This window comes from Uloborus diversus, chromosome 1, assembly GCF_026930045.1.
Source record: "Uloborus diversus isolate 005 chromosome 1, Udiv.v.3.1, whole genome shotgun sequence".
NCBI lineage: Eukaryota > Metazoa > Arthropoda > Arachnida > Araneae > Uloboridae > Uloborus > Uloborus diversus.
In genome coordinates this window covers 101300685-101328025 of record NC_072731.1, presented here as the reverse complement: position 1 = coordinate 101328025, position 27341 = coordinate 101300685, and the positions used below count along the sequence as shown (strand labels likewise).

Genomic DNA, 27341 nt, shown 5'->3' with positions numbered 1-27341 from the left:
GACGAAAATTCATTTGATCTGTTTTGTTCAAATTGATGAATAAAGAAGAGTTATTGTCATTCCTGGTTTGAATTTCACATCTCTCGGGTTTGGAAGGCAATGACTGTTGTAGATGACCTGGAAGCAGAAATAGATTAATACTCGTAGAATTTCTTAGAAAGAGTCAATGTCTAATAAGTATAACATACAGCATTGGTTCTTTGTTTTCCTTAATTGTGCTTCCAAATTAGTGTAACAATCAACTTGACGACATTCTTAAGAGTTTATTTTAAATTTTGGAAACCTTACTAAATGTTTCATTTGTTCAATTAATGAAACCAGCAGAGATTTTTACCTGGGTTAAATTTAGTCTCTACAGATACAATCACTTGCTGACAAATGTCATATAGTGGCGATAGAAATGACTCACCTAATTCAAAATTCATTTTTGATCGGCATAAATTCACTTAAAGATTCATACCAAGTGCACCCGAGTAATTATTTAGCTTACACAAAAGCATTGTATATGTATATGTCCAAAACTATGCATGACTGGTGTTTCAAAAATAGTTACTGATTAGAAATAATTAAGTAAGTACATTTGTGTTAAAAACTAAAATTAACAAATTAAAGGTAACACAAATTTGCGAAATTCCGCTTTCAATGCAAAAAAGGATAGTATATGAGTCGATGGATGTAAAAGCATCTTTACAACTACCTACATTTTAGCACAAAGCCGAAGGATTGCTGTGCAGTATAAGGGAGATGGGTTCATTCCCACTACCCGTGCAGGATCGGACCGGATCGTCTTGGGGAAAGACTGACTCTGAGATGTAAATCTTTACATATCTATGTGACAAAAGCTCTCTAGATGTCTCTACTCTCCTAAACTCACATCTTTTTGGATTGAATAAGGAGAGCCGTTTTACCTAATTTAAGTGCTTGTTGGCTGTGGTCCTTCCAGAATGTATCTGACTTTTCCATATACACTAGTATGACTAGTGGTTATTGCTGGGGCTTTTCGCCAAGATGATCCGGAATCGATCAAAAGTATGGATCACAAATCCCAGTCCTAAGACTTCTAGCTAAAAGGTAGGAAGGATTTGGTTAAGGACTTAAAAGTTTTTTAACTTAAAGTTAAGGATGTTTCAACTGACATCCATTTGGCTTCTTCAGAACACAAATTAATTCTGAGATCTGTCGGGCAAAATTTCAGCCAGAGAACATTGAAGCATCCTTAATAATGAGCCACGGCCTACAAGCCCGGAAATTAGTTTTGCCGTTGACATCAGCTGTGAAAGCCTCAGTTTTATGTAATCAATGTTTACGAGATGAATATACATCTTTTGCTGATGAGAGTTAAAAAATTGTTCTAATCATTTCATATGCATGTAATATTTTATGTATTGTATGTTCCGATTTTATACTTACCACAATGCACATTTTCTTCATTCACTAAACATTTTGAGAATTCATTGCACGCTCGAAATTACAATACTAAGATCTTGATAATTACTATGATAATATCTAATTGCTCATAACATGTTTGAGCATGAGCTTTAACTTCCAAATCCAGCAACTTACAGGGGGACAAAAGAAAAAAATCATTCAATTCGTTAATTTTTGTCCAAATGCATTAGAACTTTTTTCAGACAAAGAATCAGAAAATATCCAAATTTGGTGACTGTGATCCAGAAATTGGAGCTCGTATGGTCACCTTAGCTTAAATGGGGTCATTTCCAAAATTTCAAAAATATTTTTTTTTCTGAAAGAGCATGCTTAAAAACATAGGATCTGACCATTTTTTTTAAAAATTGTTTAAGTTTAATATTTTTAAAAAATTGCTTAAATCTGTACGCTTTCATTGTTTACATTTCTTGCCAATGACATCACAAATGATGAAATGCCATTCTGTGTTCCCATTCTGTGAGCAAAATATTTAATTCGCATCTTTACTCACATGTATTGGCAACGATATGGTTGATACCAAGCGTAGAACGCAATTTTAATTCGCTTCTTGATTATCATAACATGGAAACGCGGTACAAAGATGCGCCAAAGAGCATTTGTGACGTCATCAAGACCACGCTTTGTTTGAAAAATCGGACGTTTTAAAAAATTAATTAAAAAATAAGTGTTGGGAAAATGAAAGAATTTTCTGGGTCCATGTTTTTTTTTTTTTTTTTTGCTTATTCTATCAATTTTAGTGACTAAAAGTACTACTTTTGACTGAAGGAAATAACCCCATTATCTGAAAACTTTGATTTTAAGGAGTCTAAAACATCACAACTGTAAAATAGATGCCCAGAAAGATCAGCCTTTTTCCTTGTCCATAAAAATGGCAGAAGTTAAATACTTACTTCCCCAAGTTTGTCGCTGACTATTATATTCCACTTGGATCCTTTGGCGTTGGAGCGCAGCCCAGCAAGGCTCTGGATGATGTAGCAATCCGTCTGTGTTCCTGAATGGCCAAAGTGGATAATATCGTCTGCTTCGCCAGGGACTGAGGAGGTGGTCCTGAGAGCGGATCGAAACTGTTCTTCAGCTTGCCTCAGAGCCTCTACGAGAGTCATGAGTGGGGACAGAGTGACAGACACTTCTGGAAGAGGACCCTGGGGAAAACCACTCACTCTCACTGTCAAACCAGGCTAAGAAGGCAAATAAGAAATAACCATTTTACATATTTTCAATGTCTGCAAACAGGAAAAGTGCAAGATAAAAGATTTGAGCTCGCGATGAAGAAATTCAAACTCAAGATTTAAAGAAAAAAATACCTGTGTTTTGAGGATTTTTAAAGAACCTCCTTTTGCAATACTTAAGTAAGTTGGATGTATTAACTTCCAACACTAAGCAGTAGAGGAGCTTCAGTATATTTTTTGAGGAGAGAAATTTTCAATTTATCGAATGAAACACAAAATTCAACTGTGTCCAAAAATACGAGCAGGTAAATTTAATTTCAGAAAACATCGTAGTCAATTGAAAAGTAATTGATAACTTACTAATTATTCAGGGTAAAATCTTATTGTTTTGGTTACTATTATTAAAATATAAAATCAGTAATACACATGCCTGAAAAAAAATTCTGAATTTATCGATTTATCATGGTCGGACAAAACTTGCGGTGTACGGAAACTTTTTGGGATATCACAGTGACTTCTAATCCCAAAACACGTGTTGTGCTTGAATAGTGCTTTGCATTTATTTTTTTCCACACAAATTTTAACATTTTATTACTTCTAGCATCAAAACGTTGATGTTGAGATAATTTTTAAGGAGTCACTTTAACTGTTACAAATTAGTATTTGAAAAATTAAAATACAATAACGGTATTCTGAAGACCTCGTATTAAATGAAAAAGTCCTATAGTCAATAAAGTAATCTTATATTCAGATTCTTTATCAAATACCGCTATCTGAAAGAACTTAATCCAGCGAAAAATTCGTCCAACAGCAGTACTTTTTAAGTGTAAATTGTTCTTTTTTAGTCTTCATTAAAAGAAGATTTTTATAGGCTATAGACAATTTTTAAGAACATTATCTTCAGGAAGTAAAATATTTCTTTTCATCAAATGAGAATACAGAATTATCAGGTTAACGTATTCTTCTACGGCTGTGAATATTTCTTTTAGTTCCTTAGATTCCAAAAATCAAAATCATTCTATATAATGGAAACTCATGCAAGCGAAACGTGTAAGTTAACAATAAAAAAATATTTTGGAGGGAAAAAAAACTTCCATTGACGTGACCAGAGGAGGGGACTGAGGACAGGGCCCATGCTCACCCCAAAATGCTAAATTGAATGTTTTTCAACAGTATCTTTTCTTACTGAAGAGAAGACAAGAACACATCTTGGGAAAACGAAGTTGTTTTAGTAAGAAAAAAATTATGTTGGGAAATTTTTTAAAATTATTTTAAAAAGATATCTAAATTTCCAGTTTTCAGATTACTTTTCAGCTAATGATGTTCCCTCTTTCTTCGCTCTCTTTCTTTCATTCCTCTCTTTATGAATTTTTTTTCTCTTTTTTAGGCCATCTGTAAATATTAACTCTGCACTCCCAAAGTCCCCCTCTCCCTTCCAAAATCATTACAGAGGGTGCTTTAATTTCGTAAAAATTTACGAAAAAGAACCCCATAACACGTCGCTTTTTAAGAACATCAAAAATCATTCATCTGAACTGCGATTTTGAAGCTTCATTTTCGAAAAGTTGCCTCGGCTCTAACTTTACCAATCAAGGTCTACAATCACACTTTTAAAACTTCAATCTTGAAAACTTTCTGGGTAGTAACCCTCGTACCCCCTCTTCGTAATATCACCAAGTTACGAAAATTGAGTTTTTGCAATTCCAAAAATTCGAGAACGTCTGAACTTTCCCCCTCACATCATTGAAGAATGGTTAAAAACTAAACGTCTGAAACTTTTTAGAACTCCAATTTCAAAAAAATTCAAGCGAGGAGTCCCAGTACCCTTTTTCCTTTAATATCATTGAAGGTTGTCTACAGTTGCGCTTTTAGAGCTTCAACTTTGAAACATTGTGCGGTTTGAGGTAAATCGATTCAAAAATTCAATCAGACGAGTTGTCAACCTTTTTTCTGAATTTATGTTATTCTTTCTAATCTCTGAAATTTCCAAATATTTCTTCTAACAAAACTAAGAAATACAGTACAAATGAAAAAGGCGGGAGACTTACCGGAGGAGGCAAATTTTGCAGCGGAAAAAATAGAGATGTTGGTCTCAACATCTGGTGCGATCCCATGCTTGGTACCATATGTGGTATTACACCAGGAATATTAGCAGGTCGAGGAACCGAAAATTCCATTTCATGACTAGAAGTTTCGGGTTTTATAACTTTGTGCATTAGCTCTTCTACAGCCAGTTCTTCTAAAATCTCTTTCAATTTCATCTGAAACAAGTTTCACTATATGATAATGAGTCACTCAAAGTTAACGAGTTTAAGTCAAAAAGAGAAAATAAATGAGAATGTTAATTTGTTCTTATTTTTTTAATTCCACTTGGGTTCCCTAAGTCCCTCTCTCGTAACGAGTAAAAAAGGCAGAAGGGTGCAGTTCTTGGGAAAATGAGGCTCCCATAAAGGCAGGGAGTCTGACTAATAGCCTGGACTGATAGATGGCAGTACCATCTATCGAACCTCCACGATTTAGGCATAGTTCTGAAAAGGAGGGGAAGTCTCCAGAAACTCTGCATCGATAGTAACTGCCAGCGACTGAGCACAGGAATTTCAGATCTACGGATTCAATGGTTGAAGTAAAAACCAACGTGAATAAAGCCCAAATTATCAAGAAAATACAGCATATAGCTATTGCAAGGCTATCTTCATCAGTGCAAAAAGCTCAACACATGATAAGAACGTCGAGAGAGAGCTGGATTCAACGGATTCAATAAGCACGTTCCTTTTTCAGTGTTTGGCAAAGACGAGGCCCTCCGATTCCAAATGCCCGGTGCACTAATGACTAATGCACTAGGTTACCAAGTTTTGAACATTAGATTTCTATACATTTCAGTTTTCAAATTCAAATAAAGTTTTCTATACATCACAGCATCCATTACAGTTTTCGCATTAACTAGCTCTCTTTAAATAGATTCTAATGCATTAACTAGATCATATTCACGCTAGGGATTATCAAGGGGTTAGAGTCTGGTGGGGTAAAGTGGTCATAAAATCGTAGGTTTTCAACTTAGGTGGATAAAAAATACAATAAATTCTTTAAACACTTTAACTTTTTTTGTTGTTATTTTACATTGCATTATTAAAGAACACGGTACATTGGATTTTAGAGGGGAAAATATTGATTTAAGTAGTTTTATAACACTTTCATTTCCCTATGTATTTATGACCACTTTACCCCATGGGGTGGGGGAAAGTGGTCATAGCATGGGGTAAAGTGGTCATAGTTAAAAATAGATGCAAAACCATTATAAATAACTCTAATATTTGTATATTTGGGTTATTTTTATAGTTATAAGTATATGCACAATTATATTCGAGTATACACGAGTATATACGTGTCGTGTTAACATGTGTAAACGCGTTCATATATGAGTAGACACATGTATACATCAGATACATGCATGGACGTGCCTACTCAAGTATATACATGAGTACATAAGCATGTATGCGTTATTACTTACAAGAGTGTATACGTGGGTACACGAGTATATACGTGTCACGTGTATATACTGAGTACATACGCTTATAAACGAACATCATATGTGTTTATGCACTTATACCTCGATGATATACGTGCATTACCTGAGTATATATGTGTATAACAGATATATATACGCATACATAAGTGTGCATACATACATATATACAAGTTAATACGTGGATATACCCAGTGCATGTCTGTACGTGTCTACTCATGTATATTGAAGCACGAGTATATAAGTATGTTTACGTGTAAACACGATTATATAGCTGTATAGACGTATATATGTACATTTACATGTATACACTAGTACATGTATGTATACGCGAGTATATACGCTAATATACATGTATGCTTTCAGATTAAAGCCAAGCTCTTGGGCAAAAATCTAAAGGGTGTGAGAGGGGAGGATAAGAAGCAAAGAATCAGAAGGAGCTTATGGTCGCTGACGCACTACATGCACACAAAGCCAAAAACTGATGGATGCAAAGCAGGTCACAAATTTGTTACAGAGAGATAATTTTACCCTACATTTTAGTTTTTAAGAAATATTTAGAGCAGTTGTAAAACGTTTCAGCCTGTAGTAGCTCTAATACACGCATCGCAACAAAGACGCAGCGAATGATGAAAGTCTTTCAAAGTGCCTTGTAATTGCAACAGAGAGTGCTTTGTGATTGTGACGCATTTATTACAACTGCAGGCCGCGAATTTCATCAATCGCTTTAAAACTTTCTTAAGACCTAAAATGTTGTGTAAAATTGTCTTTGTGCAATAAAGTTGTGACCTGTTTTGCATCCATCAGCTTCTGGCTTTTCGTGCATGTAGTGTGTCAGCATTATGTTGTGACCATATGTTCCTAATGATTATGATTCTCGCTTCTTATCCTCCTCTTTAACACCTTTTATTAATTTGCTCAAGAGATTAAACTCACCTGTACACTTGTATATCATATGCTTGTATGAAAGTGTCTGTTCGAGTTAATACGCGTATATACGTTTCTACCTGAGTATATAAGTGTTCGTATATATATGAGTATAAGCGAGCATATAAGTGTATAGTCGAATGTATATCTGTATAGATAAAAAATATTTGCAGATACCCACATACGTATTTATTGGTGCATTTATGTGAATACGTCTATATACTAGCCTACACGAGTATATATGTGTATTCATACGCATATACTCGTATATTTCATTCCGTTTACTGTAAAACCAATGCATATTAAGTGAAATTAATGTTTAATTTATATCTGCCTTATACTAAAAGATTAAGTGACATTAGAAGAACAATATTCTTTAAGCCTAATATTATGACCACTTTACCCCATCTTACTTAAACTGTTCTAAAAAAATTATCTAAAATAGATTCAGCTTACTCCTAATGAGTAAGAGTTCTTAAGACATGTAGGAAGCTTCCTGTGCAGTCAATCTGTTCATAATTCTAACAAACAAAATTTTTCAGGGAAGTTAAAAGATGTGTTTCGATTTTTAAATTTTTCATATTCACAAAAAATATTTTTTTTTACCAAATATAATTTTGCCAGTTGTAAAATTTTGCATTTAAAATGTAGTTTCTAACTGCCCTACTCGAAAATAAAATTTTCACATTCATTTGAACATTTGTTTCCAAGCTATAGCTATTTATTTGACGTATGACCACTTTACCCAATTGACCACTTTACCAGATCAGACCCTAGTATGTGTAAAGCCATCAGATGGCTGTGCCAATTGAAGGCATGATTAGATTACGAAATAAACATATTTAGTTTCTAATCCTTACTAACATTATACAGGGTAACAAGAAATAACTTCGACACACATAATACATCATAACTTTAATGCTGATGAAAAAAAAAACGACCAGCTCCAAAATTAGTATGAATACATTATTTCGTCTAATATATTTACAAAATTTCAAAGTGGCTAACTTTAGCCTTAATACAGAGCTTAAATGTGTCACAAAATTTTCGGCTTTGGGCCGCAACTCACTTTTTAATGTTTTATCCCAATTTTTGCATAAGGATTTCTTTAGGGATGCCAAAGTGTTTAGAAGGTTATCTCCCATTCTTGTCTTCAAGACATTTTTGCATTGTTGAATTTCATAAACAACCCAAATCTAATGGTTTGGGGTTGGATGTGTGCTAGTGGGAAAATATCACTAGTTTTTGTTGATCAAGGGGTAAAGATTAATCAAGAAACGTACCGCAAACGTATTTTGGAAGATGCTGTCTTACCTTGGTCGCAAAAGTTTTTTGGAAACAAAAGATGGACCTTCCAACAGGATTCCGCACCTGCACACAGAGCTGAATGCACTTAGATTGGTGCAAGACACATTTTCCGGTCTTCATTGGCGCTCAAGATTGGCGATCGTATACGTATTCCCCAGATTTGAACCCAATGGATTATTCTGTTTAGTCCATCTTAGAGCCAAGGGTATGTACTAAACCTCATGAAAATTTGACATCCCTAAAGATATCCTTTGCAATTAACGGGATAAAATATCAGTAAGTGAGTTGCGGCCCACAGCTGAAAATTTTGTGACACGTTTAAAGATCTGTATTAAGGCTGTAAGTAGCCACTTTGAAAATCTGTAAATATATATATATATAGACGAAATAATGTATTCATATTAATTTTGAAATTTGGTCGTAATATTTTCATTAGCATTAAAGTTATGATGTATTACGTGTGTCTAAGTTATTTCTTGACACCCTGTAAATGCGAAAGTGACTTTGTTTGTTTGTTGCCTTTTCACGCCTTAACTAGTCAACCGATTATCATGAAATTTTTGGGATACTTTCGCACCCGAAAAAGGTTGTAGGGGGCTTTTCAAACGTCAAAAAAGTACCGAACCGTTCTTTTACTTTCAGGACCCGAAAATGGTATTAAATGGCTCTTTCTACACGAAGTGATTGTCCGATCAGTTCGGTTTCAGTCTCATTCGGAAGCCCGCAAAAAATACATCTTTAGAAGGTTTTTTATCTTTGGATGCGAAACTACGAAGTCCTTACAATCACCAACATAAAAGTTATAAGCCTTTTTAAGTAAGGAAAAATCAATTTTAAATTGGAAATTTATCGTAGGCATCGAGCTCCGTTTAAATTATCTTGAATGAAATCATTGAAAAGAAAAATCTGCAGCCATTTTTTTCGCAAGTGTGAACAAGTAAAATTCTTGCTTTTGCTTTGAGGCTTTTCTTCATAAAAATCGGAAGGTTTAAAAAAATTTCAAACACGTGTCATTTGACATAACTTTTATTTTCAAATAGCCACCAGGCGATGCAGCTTTTACAATAACTATAACTCTTATAATTAACTATAACTCTTATAATCAACTATAACTCTTATAAGAGTTATATCTCTTATATAGCTCTTTTAACTCAATAAATTCTTTCAAGTTTTTTCTCATGCACTTCTGAGAAATAATTTTTCAAAGAAAGTAACAGGTAACTTTTTACCTTTTCCATCTTCTGTTTGCTCCTGGCTCTTCTCAACATCCTCAGAATCAGAGTAACAGGGCTTATGCCCCGTTGATGAGCCAGCGCATACGTGGCTTTCTCTAGAGCCGGCAACGACAGAAGATCGCAAGAAAGAGACACTCCAACAGCAAACCAAAGGAACAGGACAGTCAGGAAGTCCACTCGCATTTTGTGCCGCCACCTAAACATAGACAACGTTAAGCGAAGCAATGTAGCTTGTCGAAAAAGTGTGAAGAGAAAAGTACCTTACCTGTTCCTATTTTTTAAGTAAATGCTTTTTAGCATGCGTTTTACTGTCGACGAAGTTAGCAACGTTCATCCTTTGAAAACTCTAGATTTGTTCTGTAAACTAAATGCGAACTGAAGTATTGTTTGTTGTTGAAGTAGGTGGGCTGGAAATTAATCTTGTTTTTTTTTTCGCACAAACAAAATTGACATTTTTTTTTAATCAACGGTTTTATTGCCCTAGTTATCAATAGCCCTTTACCATCTAGTACAGTCCTGGATAGATACAATCAAATGATTTTTGAGCAAAATATCTGGAAGCGGCATCTTGGATGCAAACTGAATTTTCAAGGTTTTGTCTCATAGAAAGTGCTTTAGCGATCGGGAGAAAATGTAATCATACGGTGCAATTTGTGGCGAGAATATTTCAACTATTATCAGCAGAAAAGGAATGCTACTGAAACATGGCAATGGTAGACCGCACTGTCTCACCATATTCACCGGACATTACAACTTTTGATTTCCATTTATTCCAATCTATATGTGACAAAAAAAACTTGAAAGTTTGTCCGATATCCAAAATGCCATCTCAAGATATTTTGATTATTTATTCGGGATTGCAAGTTTGTGCACTACACGGCAAAATGTTGGTGATAACGAGGGTAAGTACATCGGTGATTAAAAGTAAAAACTTTTAAAAATTTATTTTTTTGAAAAAAAAAAGACATTTTTTTTTAAATTTCTGCTCCCCCTAATTTTAAAGTCAAACAAGACGAAGAATTTGAAAAATTCGACTGGTTTTCAACCTGCTTGAAATTGATTGGCTCCAAACCGCTTTGTGACGTGACAGCAGAAGCAAAAAAAGTATCACATTGAGAGAGGAAAAAAAAAATTTTTTTTTAATTTATAGATTGACCAGGTTTTGATACTAAACGCAGCACATACAACATACTTTCCACCTTCTATAATGTTTTTTTTTTTAATCAAATAAACTTGCTATTTTTACTTTCCTCTATATCTAATATATAGAAGAAAGTATTGGATTCGTGCAAATTTTCGAATTTCGAATTTTGACGGATTCGAACGTTTTGAGGTGTACTGAGTCCATTTCGACTATTTTTGGAAAATGTCTGTCTGTGTGTGTGTGTGTATGTGTGTGTGTATGTGTGTCACGTCGTCTGTGTGTGACCAGTTTTTTGTGGCCGCTCTACAGCAAAAACTACCGCATGAAATTGAACGAAATTTGGTACACATATGTGCCCCTATGTGAACTTGTGCCTATTGGTTTTTGGCGCGAATTCCTCCAAGGAGGGTGGAGCAATGGGATGTTTTTTGAGTTACGCGTGCTTGCTATTCCTCAGGAAGTAACGGGCGGAATCAAACAAAATTTGGTCCACATGTTGCCCCTAACAGGAGCAGGTGCTGATTCAATTTTGGTGTCAATAGCTCAAACGGGGGTTGAGTTATAGAACGTTTTTTGTCGTCAATTGTGACTGCTATATCTCATGAAATAACGAACGGAATCAAACAAAATTTTTTTGACAAGTAGCCCTTAGTGGGTATAAGAGCTGATTTTATTTTGATGTCAACAGCTAAGAAGGGGGTAGCGCAATCGCCCGTTCTTTTTTTCCATTGTGAGTGCCCTATCTCAAGAAGTAATGCTCCGTTCTGGTTGAAATTTGGAATATATGTGAATCCATACGTAAACAGGATTTGGTTCAATTTTGACTCCAATCGCTCCAAGAGGTGTTGATTTTTTTTTTTTTTTTTTTTTTTTTTTTTTTTGCGAATAAAAATAGCTTTATTAATGCAACAATAAGAAAGATAAATCGTAATAGATTGTCGTCTGCGTATTTCTCGTGATTTTAATTGTATGGAAATGATCGGAAATATTATCTCAATGATTTAAAAATTTTAATTGTTGCCATCTTATGTTTGTTAACAAATAAAATATTTGTAATTAATTCAAGCAAGGCTTTCAAAATAACTTTCAATTTTCGCTCTTTGTTTGCTTTTGCAATAATTCAGACATTGGGATGGTCGTCAAGTTTTTGTATGTGTAATTTTGTTTTTGTTAGGAATATTGCTTCTTCGTCAAGCATGGGGAGGGATCAGAAAAAGGAAAAATATAGAAGAAAGTTTCGTGATGGCCACAACATACTAGTTTGAAATGAATTTCTTAGTTCATGAATCCAAATACATTAATTGGATACTGATTTCAAATAAATTAGTTAGCTCCAGAATCTAAAGTAATTTGTTAGTTACGTCTATTGACGTTTCGCTTATTATAACATTTTCCGCGCAAAGTGTTTGATTTAAATGCTATGTAGATCAAAAAGGCCCCCCCCCCCCGCCCCCACCGTTTTTGATGCAGCATAACAAAAATTCCTTAGTTCGTTACCCGATCGTCATTAGAAAACCTAACTCATAGCAAATCGTTATCAGAAAACAGTTTTTATTTTCCAGGTAATAGTGTAGCTAAAGGTATTTCAGAAGAGTGATGTCAAAACTACCTGATTACATTTTACAGTAAGTTTTGTTGCTTCAAGTTTCACTGTATTGTAGTTTACTAGAATAAAAAAAAGCTGTTTATTGTTCTATAAGCCTAATTTAAATACTTCCATGTTTGTGAAAATTGCAACACCAAAAATGAATTATGCAAATGAACCGAAATTCACAGGAAATGTATAGCAGGATAATAATATGGAAATTATTAGAATTACAGATACGTCGCGCATGCGTGGATCGAGAAACGCCCGCTGAACTGCCGCATAGACTCTGTATATAAAGGGCTGTAAAGGTTTTTCGAAATCAGTGTATGATTATCTGCCGATGGTAGATGTTTCTCTTGTACTCAATATGCCTCGTCCAAAACACAGAGCGTCATGCAAACGAGTAACGGGGTTCGAATGGGATTGCATGATCGGCATGCGTGACGGTGAACGTACTTATAAAGAAATCAGTGCCCTCACGGGGCGTAATGCCTCAACTGTGATGCGTAATTGTAAAAGATGGACAGAGGATGGTGAAATTAGCCGAAGTGCTCGCACCTGCCCACGCAACCGAACGACGCCACAGGATTATTGACACGTCACCCGCCTAGCTGTGATGGATCGTATAGCGTCCTCTCGTACGATAGTACAATTTTGGAGTAAGACTACAGGTGTCACATTACTGCATCCACGGTTCGTCGACGTCTGCTGCGTCAGGACCCCTGCATACAAGGATTCTCCTATACAGGATTCCCTTCATCCTCAATCATCGTTGCTTCCGGCTTCAATGGGCCCACAAACACGCCCAATGGGGTGTAACTAGCAACAGGTCATCTTCTCGGGTGAGTCCAGATTTAATCTGCACCATAAGGATTCCAGACATTACACATGGAGACGTCACCTCCCAGAGTGTGTAATCCTACGTCATACCGGCATAACGCCAGTCGTCATGGTCTGGAGCGCTATTGCATATCAAGGGCAGTCCTATTTACTCCGAATTGCGGGTAACCGCAGTAGCGTGCGCTACTTCAGGGACGCCGTGACGCAGTAGGTAAATACCCTTTCTTCAGAGCATTCCAGGTGCAGTGTTTCAGCAGGACAACGCAAGTCCATATATCGCAGGTAACGTACAAGTGTTCTTCGGTGCCCCACAGGTTACGCTACTTCTCTTCCCTTCACATTTTCCAGATATGACGCCCATAGAGCATGTCTCGGATTGCTTTGGTCGTAGACTCGCCCACGTGTCTGGTCCGGCAGTGGGTACGGATGAACTTGGGCTTCAGATTGAAGCCATATGAGTAACCATTCCCAATCGTGACATTCAGCACCTCTATGATTCGATCCCAAGACGTGTATAGTACAGGCTCTCATAGCTGCACGGGGTAGCTACATACAATATTAATTTACGTCAGTTATTTTCGTTTCATTGACCTGTAATTTTGATCTTTTATTTGTAGCACTATGAGTAATATGTGCAACAAATTTTAATCTTTCCCAACGAGTCCTTTATGTTGTTGCAATTTTCCCAAACACGAGTGTAGTTGACGAATTCAAAAGAGAAAATATCGTTATGTACCGTCATTTTCTTTATGATTTGATAAACTAGAAAAAAGAAGATTGTAGCCTAATAGGGCCATGATTCGCGTTATTAGCACTCTGGTGCCTCTATTCGAACACCAGAATATGGGGTGGAGGTTATGATTCTGGATCCTGTGCTGCACATTAGTGTACGAATTGACGAACAAAACAGAACCGTTACCAAAGCAACAGAAAATATCGTATTACATGAAATACACCGCCAGCTCAGTCAATAATCTTTTAAAATAACGTATTGTCAGTGCCCTGAATGTGACGATTGATCTTTCTCCTTTGCATTGAAGTAAACATGGAATTTTTGAAAATGTTTTAGAATTTGTCAAATGTGGTTTAATACGTTTTAAAATAATTGATATCGATTTTTTTATTAGTTTATTATACTATTAGGCGGTTGTCTTTAACTCTGTCCTTTAATTCTTGTCCAGACCAAATCGCCTTTCTTTGTTAAAACTGCTGAAAAACATAATTGAATTTTCAAGTGGTATTATTTTTTTCTTATTTTTTAAGAGTCATCTGATGAATGTGCTAAAGCTTTGAATTATAATAAGCAAGATATTAGGCCATGAACCTTAGGGTGACCTTATTTGACGCACTTACCGAATAGAAGAAATTTAAAAATCTTTCATTTTTTCGAGAAAGAAGAAAAATATTCCGTGAAAAAATTTCTATCTCATAACTTCCAACTAAAGCAGCTGTATCCTCTTTAGTCAATCGCTCCCTGCAATTTTCGTTGTGAGCTATTTTTAGATTCTTTCTCACGACCCTAAATTCGAAGTACCCTAATGAGCGTCATAATGTTATTCGGAGGGTGTATCTACGGAACTATCTCGTTCACCGCGAATTGGATGTCTAGATAATTGTGGGTGGATTGTTCAGCTCAAAATGAGTCACGGGAAGCAATTTAGTGAGAATGTATTACCACATTAAGCTATAAGCACTTAGCAATCCCAAACTAAAACAAGTGGAGAAATTTTCTGAATTCTTTTCTGTAAATGTTTGGGTTGTGCATTACCCCTTAACAAGCAAAAAATTACTCAGTCTGGAACGGAAATCTGGTTTTAAGGTTTCCTTAAAAATATAAATGCAGCTAATTTCACCATTTTTTTCATCTAACTTCAAAAAATTTTTAGCAGATTCTGCCTTTTCTTTTCTCTTCTACATTTGTCCAATAATAAATTTAAAAAAAAAAGTTTTATTGTGCATTAACGACAACGCATTTAGTGTGGAAATTATCAACCTACCTCTGTATTACAAGCTTGAGTATTATGCTCACTAAAAGTTTATTTAGAAAACTTAATTTATAAATTTTCAGTAGTTTAAATTAATTAGGTTTCAATTAGGTAGGTAGTAATTTTCGTCCATGCATTGCATCTTAAAATAAACCACTCACGCATAACGAAGAAGCCATTTGATTCCACTACCCTCCTTGGAGGAATTGGCGCCAAAAATCTAAGCAGCGCCACTTCACATGGAATACATATGTGTACCAAATTTTGTTTGATTTTATGCGGTAGTTTTTTAGCTAGAGCAGACACAAAAAGTAGTCACACTCATACAGACACACAAGCTAACATTTTCCAAAAATAGTCAATGTCGATTCAGCACACATCAAAACGCGTAAGTCCGACGAAATTCGATTTTTTTTTTTTTTTTTTGAATTTAATACTTTTTTCTATACATTATGTATAGAAGAAAGAATTATTATCTATAACAAGACCCACAAATTAAATTAGAATATTGATTTTTATGAATTCATTTTGAAATTTCGGTTGCATCAAATTTGAAATAAAATAAAGCACAATTGTTTCTTACTGAAAGAAATTCAACAGATGAAAGAAAAATCATTTATCCTAATTTATGCAGATTACAAACATTGGGGAAAATGTTATTAGTAACAACCTCGTTTCTGAAATGCATAGATTACATTTGATGCTAATGAAAATTAAATATTCCACGAGTTGTTTCTTTTTTTTCCCCCGCTCCCTGATCGAAACCGAAAAAATAAAAAAATAGAAAAAAAATGTCAGTAATGTAAAGATTAGTGTTTCATTCAACAGAAAAATTAGAAGGGAAGATTAAAAAATGCAACAAGTGATAAAAGAACCCCGATCGATTTTGATATTTTCTCTGATTACCATATTGATGGATATTAGCATCTGTCTATCGATTGAGTTGTCATTAGGTCTCATGCTGATGATAAATGTTGGGCAGCATTAAAAAGTCATTCATTATCCAGAATGTTACTGTGATGTATTTACTAAATCGTCATTATTGAGTAGACTTTCACTTTAACATTTTGCAACATCTTTCCTTAATATGGAAATGAGTTTTAAAAAAGAGGAGTGTTTAATGGCGTAGTAAAATTTTGCTATTCGCGAATTCTTGTGTGCAACGCAACCTCCCTAATCTAAATGGCAAACATCTGCCTCTCTTAATATTAAGGAGACTGAGGTATTCTGAGGTAGCCTCCCTAGATTTGACAAACGACATGCATCCTATTGTATATGGGTTGGTAAATACCCCACTAAACGAAATCAATTTTTATCTTTAAAGGATAAGGTTCTCGTCATGGGATGAGGAACCTTTTTTGACCTGCTGAAATGCCATGCATGATTTGGCAATCTGAAAAAAGACATACGAAGGGAATTATTTATTGTCTTACCAAAGAATATTTAAAAAGAAAAAATACTGCAAACAAGATAAATGCACCAAATAAAGCATTAAATTTATGATTCAATTGGTTCCAACTTTTCAACATTTATCAAATGACTTATAAAAAATTAGAAAACAATCATTGCGTGTGAAAATGTAAATTTAAATTATATTTGTCAGCTTTTTAAAAAAATATGGGGAATTGGTCTTAAGTTGTGTTTGATGAGCGACCGGTAGCTGACAGGTCGGTTGGTCACATGACAAATAATGACGTCATCTCAAATGCTTTAGCATCGGCTGCCGTCATTAGCCGTCACGTGATCAATCGACCAGTCGCTACCGGTTGAGCTCGTCGAACGCAAGCTTATTAGGAACACGAGTTCAAACAAGAAATTCCATCTAGAACTAAACGAGACTACTTACCCGTAGTATACCAATATCGAATTTCCAGTATCTGATCAATATTCGTATTCTCAAAATTAGCTAAAATCTCAAATTATTTCAAACGCAAATTTTTCCATTTGAAACTGATTTGTAGAAATAAAATGCGCCTTGCTCATCTGAAGAAATAAATGCGTAAAAAATAAATAAACAAACAAATAAAGTAGTAGCATCTTTTAAACAAAGCAGTTAACACATTTTTTTTTCAATTAAAAAAAATCTTTAATCGCTTTCAAAAAGAAAAAAAAAGAATTAAAATTAAAAGATCTTTAAAATAAATATACACATCATATCAACAAGAAAAAAATTAATTTTAATTTTGACATCTTGAATTCAAATTATGTTTCTCGCAATCACGAGTGTGTGTATGTAGGCGTGTGTGTTTGTGTGTGGGGGTATGTGTTTGTGTCTGTGTGGGGGTATGTGTGTGTAGGCATATGTCTTTGTGTCTGTGTGCAGGCATGAATGTGTGGGTAGTTGTGTGTATGTGTGTGTATGTTTTTGTGTGTGTATGTGTGGGTGCGTGTGTGTATGTGTATGTGTGTATGTGTTTGTGTGTGTAGGTGTAGGTGTATGTGTGTGTGTGTGTGTGTGCGCGCGTGTGCGTAGTTATGTATGTATGCGCGTGTGTGTAGGACATGAATGCAACCTGGAGACGGCTTTCGCTAGAGGTGCAGCATCGTGAGGAGTCCGTCGACGGTGATGGTGCGGAGGGTGGCGGTGGGAAAAATTAAAGAAACGTCAAAAATAGTCAAGTAAGAACAATAAGCAATCGTGATTGCTAAAAAAAAAAAATCGTTTGTATTTCCGCTGTTGCCAAAACATAATTTTGTAACTAATGTACTTTCAAAAATAAACAAAAACAATTTGCAACTCCAACAAACTATAGGGGACGCTGCAGCCACTGTCTAATGGTGGATGAAAAAGGTAAAACAAACGCACGCCGTAACGTATAAATTGCTTCTAAGTTTAGTATACTAAGGACAGAAAAAGAAAAAGTAGACGTATGTTGATTTTTTTTTTTTTTTTTTTTTTGTTCTTCATTCTTTTGAAAAGTTTTTTAAAAATCTTTTGGTTATTCTGACCCATGTAAAAAGAGTTGAGAAATCAAAAAGTTTTACGAAAGTAAGAAATTAATGCAAAACACACAGTAAGTTGTTCTGAAGCAACCATTTTCACGATGTTGAATTCGATATTCATAAATTTTTGGTTCACTTCGAATAACATTTTCATTTTGTAGTTTTTTTCTCTTCATTGATACTTATTATGTCCAGTTTCGTGACATTTCCGGCATTTGATGACATTTTGGTCACATACATACATACGTGACCGTAAGACTGCCAGATAATTTATTTCTATGGCCATATGATTGAATATCAAAAGAGGAAGATGATATTTCATTGTTTACCTGGAGCAAATTGTTTTATTTGTGCAATTGAGTAATTTCTTCTTGTTTTTGAAATTTCTTCGAATCGATTTATTTTAACTCTCGCTGTTTTATATGTTTTTTCAACTAAATGATAAAATTCATGCTATGCTGCATAAACCATCTGCAAAATGCTCCCGGATATGTAGTGGCAGTTCTGTTTTAAATCTTCACATTTAAATCATTCGCAATGGAAATGATTTAACTGATAAGCGAAATCTCTTTACCAAAACGGGAGTCAGTTTATATGTGTCGAAGACCAAAAGAATGCTATGAAATGTGCTTAGGAAGAACTGTCTTGAGATATTTTGTTAGAATTGATAGATTTGATGCCAAATTGCATCTTTTATGTTATAAAAAACAATGGCGGCTCTACCAGATATCGAATAACCATGTTAGAGGATTTTCTTTTAGACCAATGGTGTCTGCTAACTATGTCGGCCACTGTATTTGGAAAAACGGTTTGTGTCTTATAATTTTGTCCATTATGTTTTAAAGTTTTTTCATTAAATTGCAGGAAAATATCATAATTATAAAATAACTATATATGATAACAGAATAAATTGATGTTTTTGACGCATTTGATGAAACATTTTTAAGCTCTGAATATTTTCTTTCATTCTCTGTCAAATTAGAGAGGTATCTTATAACTATGTCCACCACTGTATCTTTAAGGTAATTGATCAGAAACCGAGCTTTAGACTGTACTGAATAGCTAAGTATTAGGAAAGTAAACAAATAAGGTTTATTGACAGCAATCCAAAAAAATTTTGTTCTTGAGGAATTTTTTTTAAAAATTAATTTATAAAACCATTTTTTTTTAACATTTTTGTTTACTTTTTACATTATTGATTGACTTTGAAAACGTAATTGTGGAAATTTATATTTCAAATTTAGATGTCGTTTCTATAGTAAATATGACTTTGTACTACAACGTCCTGCTACTTTTTTTGCTCGTTTGTCATTTTGCTGTAAACTATTTAATTGATTTTGAGATTCCATTAGATTTTAAATTTTCATAGTAATAATGCTGATTAATAATCATATTCATTCAAAGTCTAACCCTATCATCAAGCCTGCAGTCTCAACAAAAGTGAATTTAGTGCATATTTTTTCTTTTTATAAGCTTCTTTTATGCTTGTGTAGCACGTATAAGTATTTCGGGAGGATATTAGTAATTGGTAATTGTTCCGAAACATATCTTAAAAACTATACCTATGTCACAAAATGTTTAGTGCAAGTGTTCCAAAATCATTTTTTTACGATATCCTATAAGTGTCTAAAACGTGCGTTACATGTTCCGAACAGTGTTTTTAGAAATGTTTTGAAAACTGACCCAAAAAGTGTTCTAAAAAGGCGACAAGTGTCCGTGTTTAAAAAGCATTATGACGTGTGCTCTCGCAACGGTTCTAATAACTATTACAAAAATAGTGTTCTCAAAAACGGGACAAGTGTACGTGTGCAAAAAGTGTTTAAAAAGTGTTTGATTATTTTCAGTGCATTATTGTTCATTTAAGAAACCTATGACACTGTCCATGCCCGAGTATGAATCATGATTGAACTTCAGAGCTCGTCTGCTGGAAACTGATTGTCTGATTCAGTTTCACTCAATAAATTTTAGCTTGATGTTGAAAATTGTTTACAAAGCATTATCTACAATTATCTTCCATTTGTAACAACTTATCTATGCAAAACAAGCTTTCCAGCCTATGCGCATCCAAAAAAAAAATAGTTCTTGGATTCTGCTTCTACTGTACGTACCCAACATTCCGACACAAAGCAAAAATATATAGCTACGAGTATTATCAGTTTCACAATGAATTAATTTCATTATTCATATGAATGTAATTTGTTGCAGGCACAATTATAAAACTGGTGCAAACATTTCACGGAAAAGTAATATTTTTAAAAATAGGTGTCATTTCAAATTGAAGGTTGTATTTTTTAGCCTACTTTCCCAGTAAAAGTCAGAGAAAGAAGAAAAAAGCATGAAAGAAGTCTTAATGCATCTTAAAAATATCCCAAAAAACAAAAGAAAGTCAAAAATAAATAAAATAATTAGATAAATATTTAAAAATTAAAAATTGGAAAGTAGGGTGTTGAGATGGGGAAAAATGTCTGTCTGTCTGTCGGTCTGTTCCCCCCCCCCCCCCCCAAATAACTTTTGAATGAGTAGTCCGATTCGAACAAATTTTTTTTGTTAGAAAGATCTTGGCGAGGACATCTCATTCCCATAATTCATTTTTTGATTTGAACAATTTTTCGTTCAATTTTGAACAGTTCAAAAAACTTAACATTAGCGCTTACGGGGAAATTCAAAGGAAAAATAAATATTGAACTTAGAGGCGAAGTGGCTCAAAACAAACTTTGTAGGGAAAAGCTTTTGATGAAAAACCATGTATCGAAAATATCTTTTTGATTTGAACACGTTTTCATTCAATTTTAAACAGTTCAAATCTCTTAACATTAGCACCTACGGGGAAACTGAAAGTCAATATAGATTCCGAACTTAAAGGCGGATTTACTTCAAACAAATTTTGTTGGAAATGGCTCTTGATGACCTACTCCCGACTCCAACTCCGATAATTTTGGGGCTCCTGACTCCGATTCCTGTGCCCGAAAATTACTCGGATTCCGACTCCTCGACTTTGAATCTGACTTCGTAGCTTTGGCAAAACTTTATGCACGGAGGAAAAATGACTGACTCCGACTCTTGGAAATTCGACTCTGACTCCAACTCCTATATCAAATAATAAGTCCGACTCCGACTCTACAAATATTGGCAGGCTTGCGGACTTTTTGGGGAAGTGACCGATTCCAACTCCGAGTCTTTGAATTTAAAACTTTCGGCTCTCGAATCTAACCCTTTTTGTCCCAAAATCCGACACATTGGACTCCGACTCTGACTCCGCAGCCATGGTTTTTACTGTGAAATAATTGTTTTTAATATTTTTTTATTTTATTTTCAAGCTAAAGTTTTAATTTGTGTATTCAGTTTTGGGCGGAGAAATTCGGAGTCCTTTATGTTTCTACATAAAGATATGCGCAGACGTTTTGTTTTTCGACAATGAAAATTATTTCTTTAAGTTGACATTTTATTGTTTTTATTTATTTTTGAAAGTACATTAATTCATTCTTAAAAAAAATTTGGCAACAGGGGAAAAAGAAAAGATTTTTTTATTATTATTATTATTTTGTTTTTTTTTTATGGAAAAAAAAAGTGTATTTAGCTGCTTTGTTTAAAATGTGCTGCTATTTTATTTATTTTTTACGTATCTAATTCTTTAGATGAGAGAGGCATACTCTATTTCTCGAAATCAGCTTAAAATATTAAAAAAATATATTTGAAATAATTTACGATTTTAGCAAATTTTGAGAATACTGATCAAATACTAGAAAGTCGATATTGGAATATGGGAAAGTAGGCTCGTTTAGTTCTAGACAGAACTTCTTGTTATTCATACTGCATCATAATTTTTTGAAATTTTTTAATTTTGCTTTCGGTACATAGTTAAATAGTATGCTGCGGACACGGGCTGAGCTCAGTAAAGCACTTAGTTCGTGGCTAAAGGGTCAAGGGTGACCCTTTTGCCACGGGGACAACTGCCGAAGATTCACCATATGCGTTAATTCGACTAGTCCCCGTTCAATCAATAGGGAAGTTGCAACCTATTAAATGTTCATATTTTGGCTATTGCATATTGTTAATTGACCCTCAAAACTAAAAAATTCACCATCGCCGAATTTTAAAACACCGTGGTTGATTTTTAATAAATTTTTAAAAATCCACGCGCAAAAGTGCGCTCTTCTGAGACGTCACGAGCCTACGTCACAGGGCGCGAATGGGCAGCCTTCCGCCGAAGATCCCTTGTTTTCGCTAGGGATATTTTGAGCGCGTTGATATTTTTATTTTTTAGAAATTCAATAATCCTTTCGAACACACTATGGAGGCCGGATTCGTTAAAGCACAATCTAAATAATCTTCCTCAAATAATATTAATGGTGATATTCGAATATTTCCGAGAGGATGAGAGGTTTAATATTCCAGAAACGCGAGGAGATAAGCCTTTTACGTTTCATCTTCGAAGTCGAATGAACGTTCTTCGATTTCTCCCATGACATGGGAACCGGTTCGCTAGCGTTTCTCTCCTATCGGACGTCACTTCCTATGCCATCTGACGTCACAGGCGCTTGAACTTTAAAAATTAATTTAAAAAAAACTACTTATCGTATCGCAAAAATTTTTTCACCTATGATGTTCATACATGTTACTCTATCATATAAAAATACAATTGAAAAATCGAAAACTTCCCTATTGTGGTCCAAGGTTCCACCCCAAACCAATACCTCTGGGGATAGTGGACTGGTGTTGTTTAGCCGCTGATCAAGATTTTAAAAAAATATAAAAAAGCTATTTTTAGGGCCCTTTAAAAACTGGTAAAATTACCAACGGAGGACCAGTGGCAGATTTATATGTTTAGGGCTGGTAAATGCATATTTGGAGCCCCTATATATCTACCACATAACTATATAAAACATTAATTTATCATGAGAATTTTTATCCCTTCAGTGCCCTTATGGTCATGGGAATCTTTGCAATTTGCGACATGATAAATCCACCATTGCAGAGGATCGTCGAGTATGCAGTGAAGTGTAATGTGGACTTACGAAGCTTTCCTCTCTGTATTTCATATAAACAAGCGATGTTTATTTACTATCGCATTTACCAAAATTTGGTTCTATGGCGACATTTGACCTTAACCATTAACAATTTATATCAGCGAGGTTGACGTATTTTGATACCTTCGAGGAATTTCAAATTTAGGTATCATCGTAACCAACTTGGATAAATTAAGTCTTACTTAATACGGTACTAATAATGCACATTGCACATGCACTGAATCATGTAATCAGTCATGCTGAACGACAAAAGCATTCAAAGTCCTTATCTTGAGCAATAGGCGTCAAAACCAAAGGCGAATGTTTCAGTTGAGGTGCCCTTGTATTTTAGTTTTTATTTGAATTCTTGTGTTATTTTCCGAGGTAGAAGTAGTAATACTTGACGAGAAAATCATTCTGTTGTGTCACCCCTTTGAAATGATTGGTAGCAAAAACTTATCTGCATCTCTTCCATGAGGTACATATGTGTACCAATTTTTATGCGAATCTTTGATTGTTTGACCGACAGCAGTCACGTTGAAAGTGGATATTGTTCGGTTGGGTCAACCTCAGAAGAGATAAGTGCCAAAACTAAACAACACCAGCGCACATTTAGATGCATGTATTTATACTAAGTTCCTTTCAATTCCATCTATAACGTTTTAAGTTAGATCACCTTTAAGAAATCAGTCAAATACACGCTAAACACAAACAGACGGACAGATAGTATCCAAAAAGGGTTAGAGTAGGTTCAGCGCACCTTAAAACGTGTTAATCTGTCAAAATGCAAAAATGTTCACGTAATCAATAATTTCTTCAATGCAGAAGAAATCAGTCGAATGATGATAATTTTTCATCTTTATCATTCGACTCCTATATCATTAACAATTTGTCTTCTAGTCAATAAACAAAAATGGTGGTCCTTTAAGTAAAAGAAAATTACTAATGGTTCCGTGGCCTAAAGTTTGAGAACCGCGGGAATCGCATTAGTATAACCTGTTTTAGTATCGCATCATAGACAAAAAAAAAAGAAAGAAAGAAAGAAAAGAAAAAAGTGTCGAAAAACATTTAATCTAGATTCCAACTTTTTAGTAAATATTTCTATGCACAAAAATATTTTTTGAAATAATTTAATAATAATGAATGTAATCACGATTCCATAGTGACGTAAGATTCGTTATTTTATTAGTTGAAAAACTTAATAGAATCTTAAGTAAGAATGAGGGGGGTGAAAAATATTACGTGCCCTTACATGGGGATAGGAAGTGGCAAAAATTGCCAAAATCATCCTTACGTAATTAATGAATGTCCTCTAAAGCACAACTACTTGCAATGTACCAACAGTCCTGTTATGCTATCCAGAGGCTGCAGTTTCGTCCTTGTTATGGACTCATCAGTCTCGAATAGACAATAACCGAAATGGAGGCACATGTCATCTTATTGAAGCTGAGAGTGCCAGCAAACTGAAAGCTAAAGTAAATTTAGCACACCAGCGAAAGTCCGCAGCAATGGTGCGTTTTGCCTTCCATTGACGAGTTACACCGTATTATTGCTGCACTCCGCTGATGCTGATGTGCTAAATTTACTTTAACTACCAGTTTGTTGGCATTCTCAGCTTCAATGAGTGAAAATCAACTCAATTTCTAAAAATATAAAGTTAAATTTCAAAGCAAGCATCGTTTTCATGATATTATTAGCTCTTTTTGATGGTGCATTGATTTTTCTCTTCTGTAATCAGGAAAAGCTATGCAAGTAACAGCGAAAAATCTGCGAAACAAGGAGAAAATATATAAAGCATTTACATGGACCAGCTAAGAAATTTGGCACTCCAGGTATTTTATCCTGCCTTTCGAATTTTAGACTACCTGTTTATCAAGTTCCTGACCCATTCAACATCCATTTTATTATTATTATTATCATTTTAAATACAAAAAGAGATATATTGCCCAAACATCCGTCTCTTTGTCAAGTTATATTTTCATTTTAACTTTAAAGATTTTAAGAACTGGCGCGTCTTTTCGTTACGACGTGTTCAAATTTGAAGTATTCTTAAATGCTTTCGGTAAAGAAACGGTCTCTTTAAAAAAATTCGTTTGAAGTTCATATTTTGGTGACTCAAGGTAAGTTACTTCTATTATATAAAACTAGCAGTACCCGCACAGCGATGCCCGTGCTAAAAGTTTAATGGAAGTCCGTTGAATAAAAAAAATTGACGCCCCCTCCCCCTCTGATGTGAAATGATAATTTTTCTTTGTATAAAATGCGTACACACCTTTAAAAAAAAGAAAAACTATTAAAGTTTCTTTGGAATTTAAAACTTTTTGTCAAATCATTAAATTAGATTTGCAGTTGCTTTAAAACTCTATTTAGCGAGTGAAGCGATTTTTACTGCAATTTAAAATATTTCGCCAAATAAACAAAAAAAGACATCAAATAATATCTTTCAAGTGTAAAAATAATTTTGCATCTCTATTGTTTATCGCCAAACTCGCACAGCAACCACGCTATCATAATCCATCCGTGTAGCGAAAAAAAAAAACCGTGGAACATTCAAAAATCATCATCGGAAAAAAAAGAAGAAAATGTCGTACATTTCACTCGGATAAAAACAAATCAAAAGTTTCTTTCCTTCCAAAACAAATCGCCAAAACAATGAATTACATTTACGGTTGATTTGAAAGTTACCGTCGCATCGTTTGAAACAATAATCCTAGACTGAACTGCTAAGCGCCTAATTCGCCAAGCGACCACGCTACCGGTACCCAGTCCTTTTGCGAGTGAAGCGAATGTTTTTTCGTTAGCAATAATAAATGTTTCGCCAAACAAACAAAAAAGTATAAAATCACATTAGCAGTAGCTTTCAAATTTTTATATATTAAGAGCTGCGTTGCCTGACTTTGCCCGGTCTACCTTGAGAATAAAAATTGTGTCAAGTGCCATATATTCAACAATCAGGCTTAAATATAAGAAAAAAAAAAATACACCATGCAAAATTACCCTTCCAAACAACAACGACAGATATTAAAATACTTTTAAGAAATTAAAATGCGAAAGATGGATTTTAAAAGCGTAACCATGGAAACACGAAAATAAAATGGTTGACAACCTGAATCAAAATGACATTGTTCGAAATAGATTTAAAAACGCTTGTAGCTTTTTTTCCTTTGAAGATAGACGCTAAGTTTTCGACCATAGGTCGAGAAAGATCTGGAGTAAAACTGTTGCTATTTCCAATGGTGTGAAAAAGAAAACTGTGGGACAATTCCTTCACTTTTTATTGATAGATTTAATGAAGAAAGTAGTGCCTAAATTTTAGCTAAGCCTAAAAAAGTTCGAGCTAAAAAAGCAAATTACTCTCGCCGTAATTAAATTAGAGCATTGAAAAAAATTGTTTAGAACGCGGAAAATTCTACCCTTTTCAACGATATAAAATATTAATATGTGCAAGTAATTTTTAACTCCCATATTCGGGAATTTATGTGAAATTTGGGCCTAAATTGGAATAAAAAAAGAACTATTTATCGGATTTTTTTCCGGATTATAGCCATGTCACTCAGTAAGAAAGCACCTTTCATATAGTGAAGGAATTTTTCAAATAGGAGCAGGGGTTCTGGAGATTACCTCTAACATATGAACACACAAAAATCCGCCCTCTCTCTTTATAATATTAGTATAGATTTGCTGATGCACCTAAATAAATATGTAAAGATTCTTCTTTCCTTCAGTTTATGCCAAAGCATTACAAAAATATCCTACTCAATTTTTTAAATTTGTGTATTAAGTTGTATTTATTTTTCAAGCATTTTTTTGTAGGGGGGGAGGGGTTCTTGAACCGCGGAGCTCTTAACGGCGTGGGCTCCCTTGACCGTGGAGATCTGCTGGGTCTGACGCTGAAGAAGTATAACGAATTTATTAATACAATACTTTGAATGGTTTAGCGCATAAGTTTTTGGAATTAATTTATTTTTCTATAGATCTTTCTTTCTACTTGCACTTCAGAACTAATGAATAACTTTCTCAAATTTTCTAAACAGACATTAATAAATTGTCTAATTTTTCCTAAGTTTTAATGCAGATCTCCTATGTTGTATTAGTTTTGTATCTCGCGAAGATTTTATTTATTTATTTATTGCAGTAAATAAGTAAAAATCTCCCCCCTTCCCCTCTCTCTCTTGAAAAATATTAACAAATATCTATCAAAATTACTTACCTGCTACAGGTAAT

At 34.5% G+C, this 27341-nt stretch overlaps 1 protein-coding gene across 1 annotated transcript; it reads right to left on the bottom strand.

The window, feature by feature from the left end:
* Window positions 1-27341, bottom strand: LOC129220841 (uncharacterized). The gene is made up of 5 exons (XM_054855310.1): window positions 27328-27341; window positions 9606-9807; window positions 4667-4879; window positions 2340-2627; window positions 1-117 (listed from the first exon to the last, which is right to left on the bottom strand). The coding sequence occupies exons 2-5, from the start codon at window positions 9792-9794 to the stop codon at window positions 28-30; spliced, it is 780 nt and encodes a 259-aa protein (XP_054711285.1). The 5' UTR covers window positions 9795-9807; window positions 27328-27341; the 3' UTR covers window positions 1-27.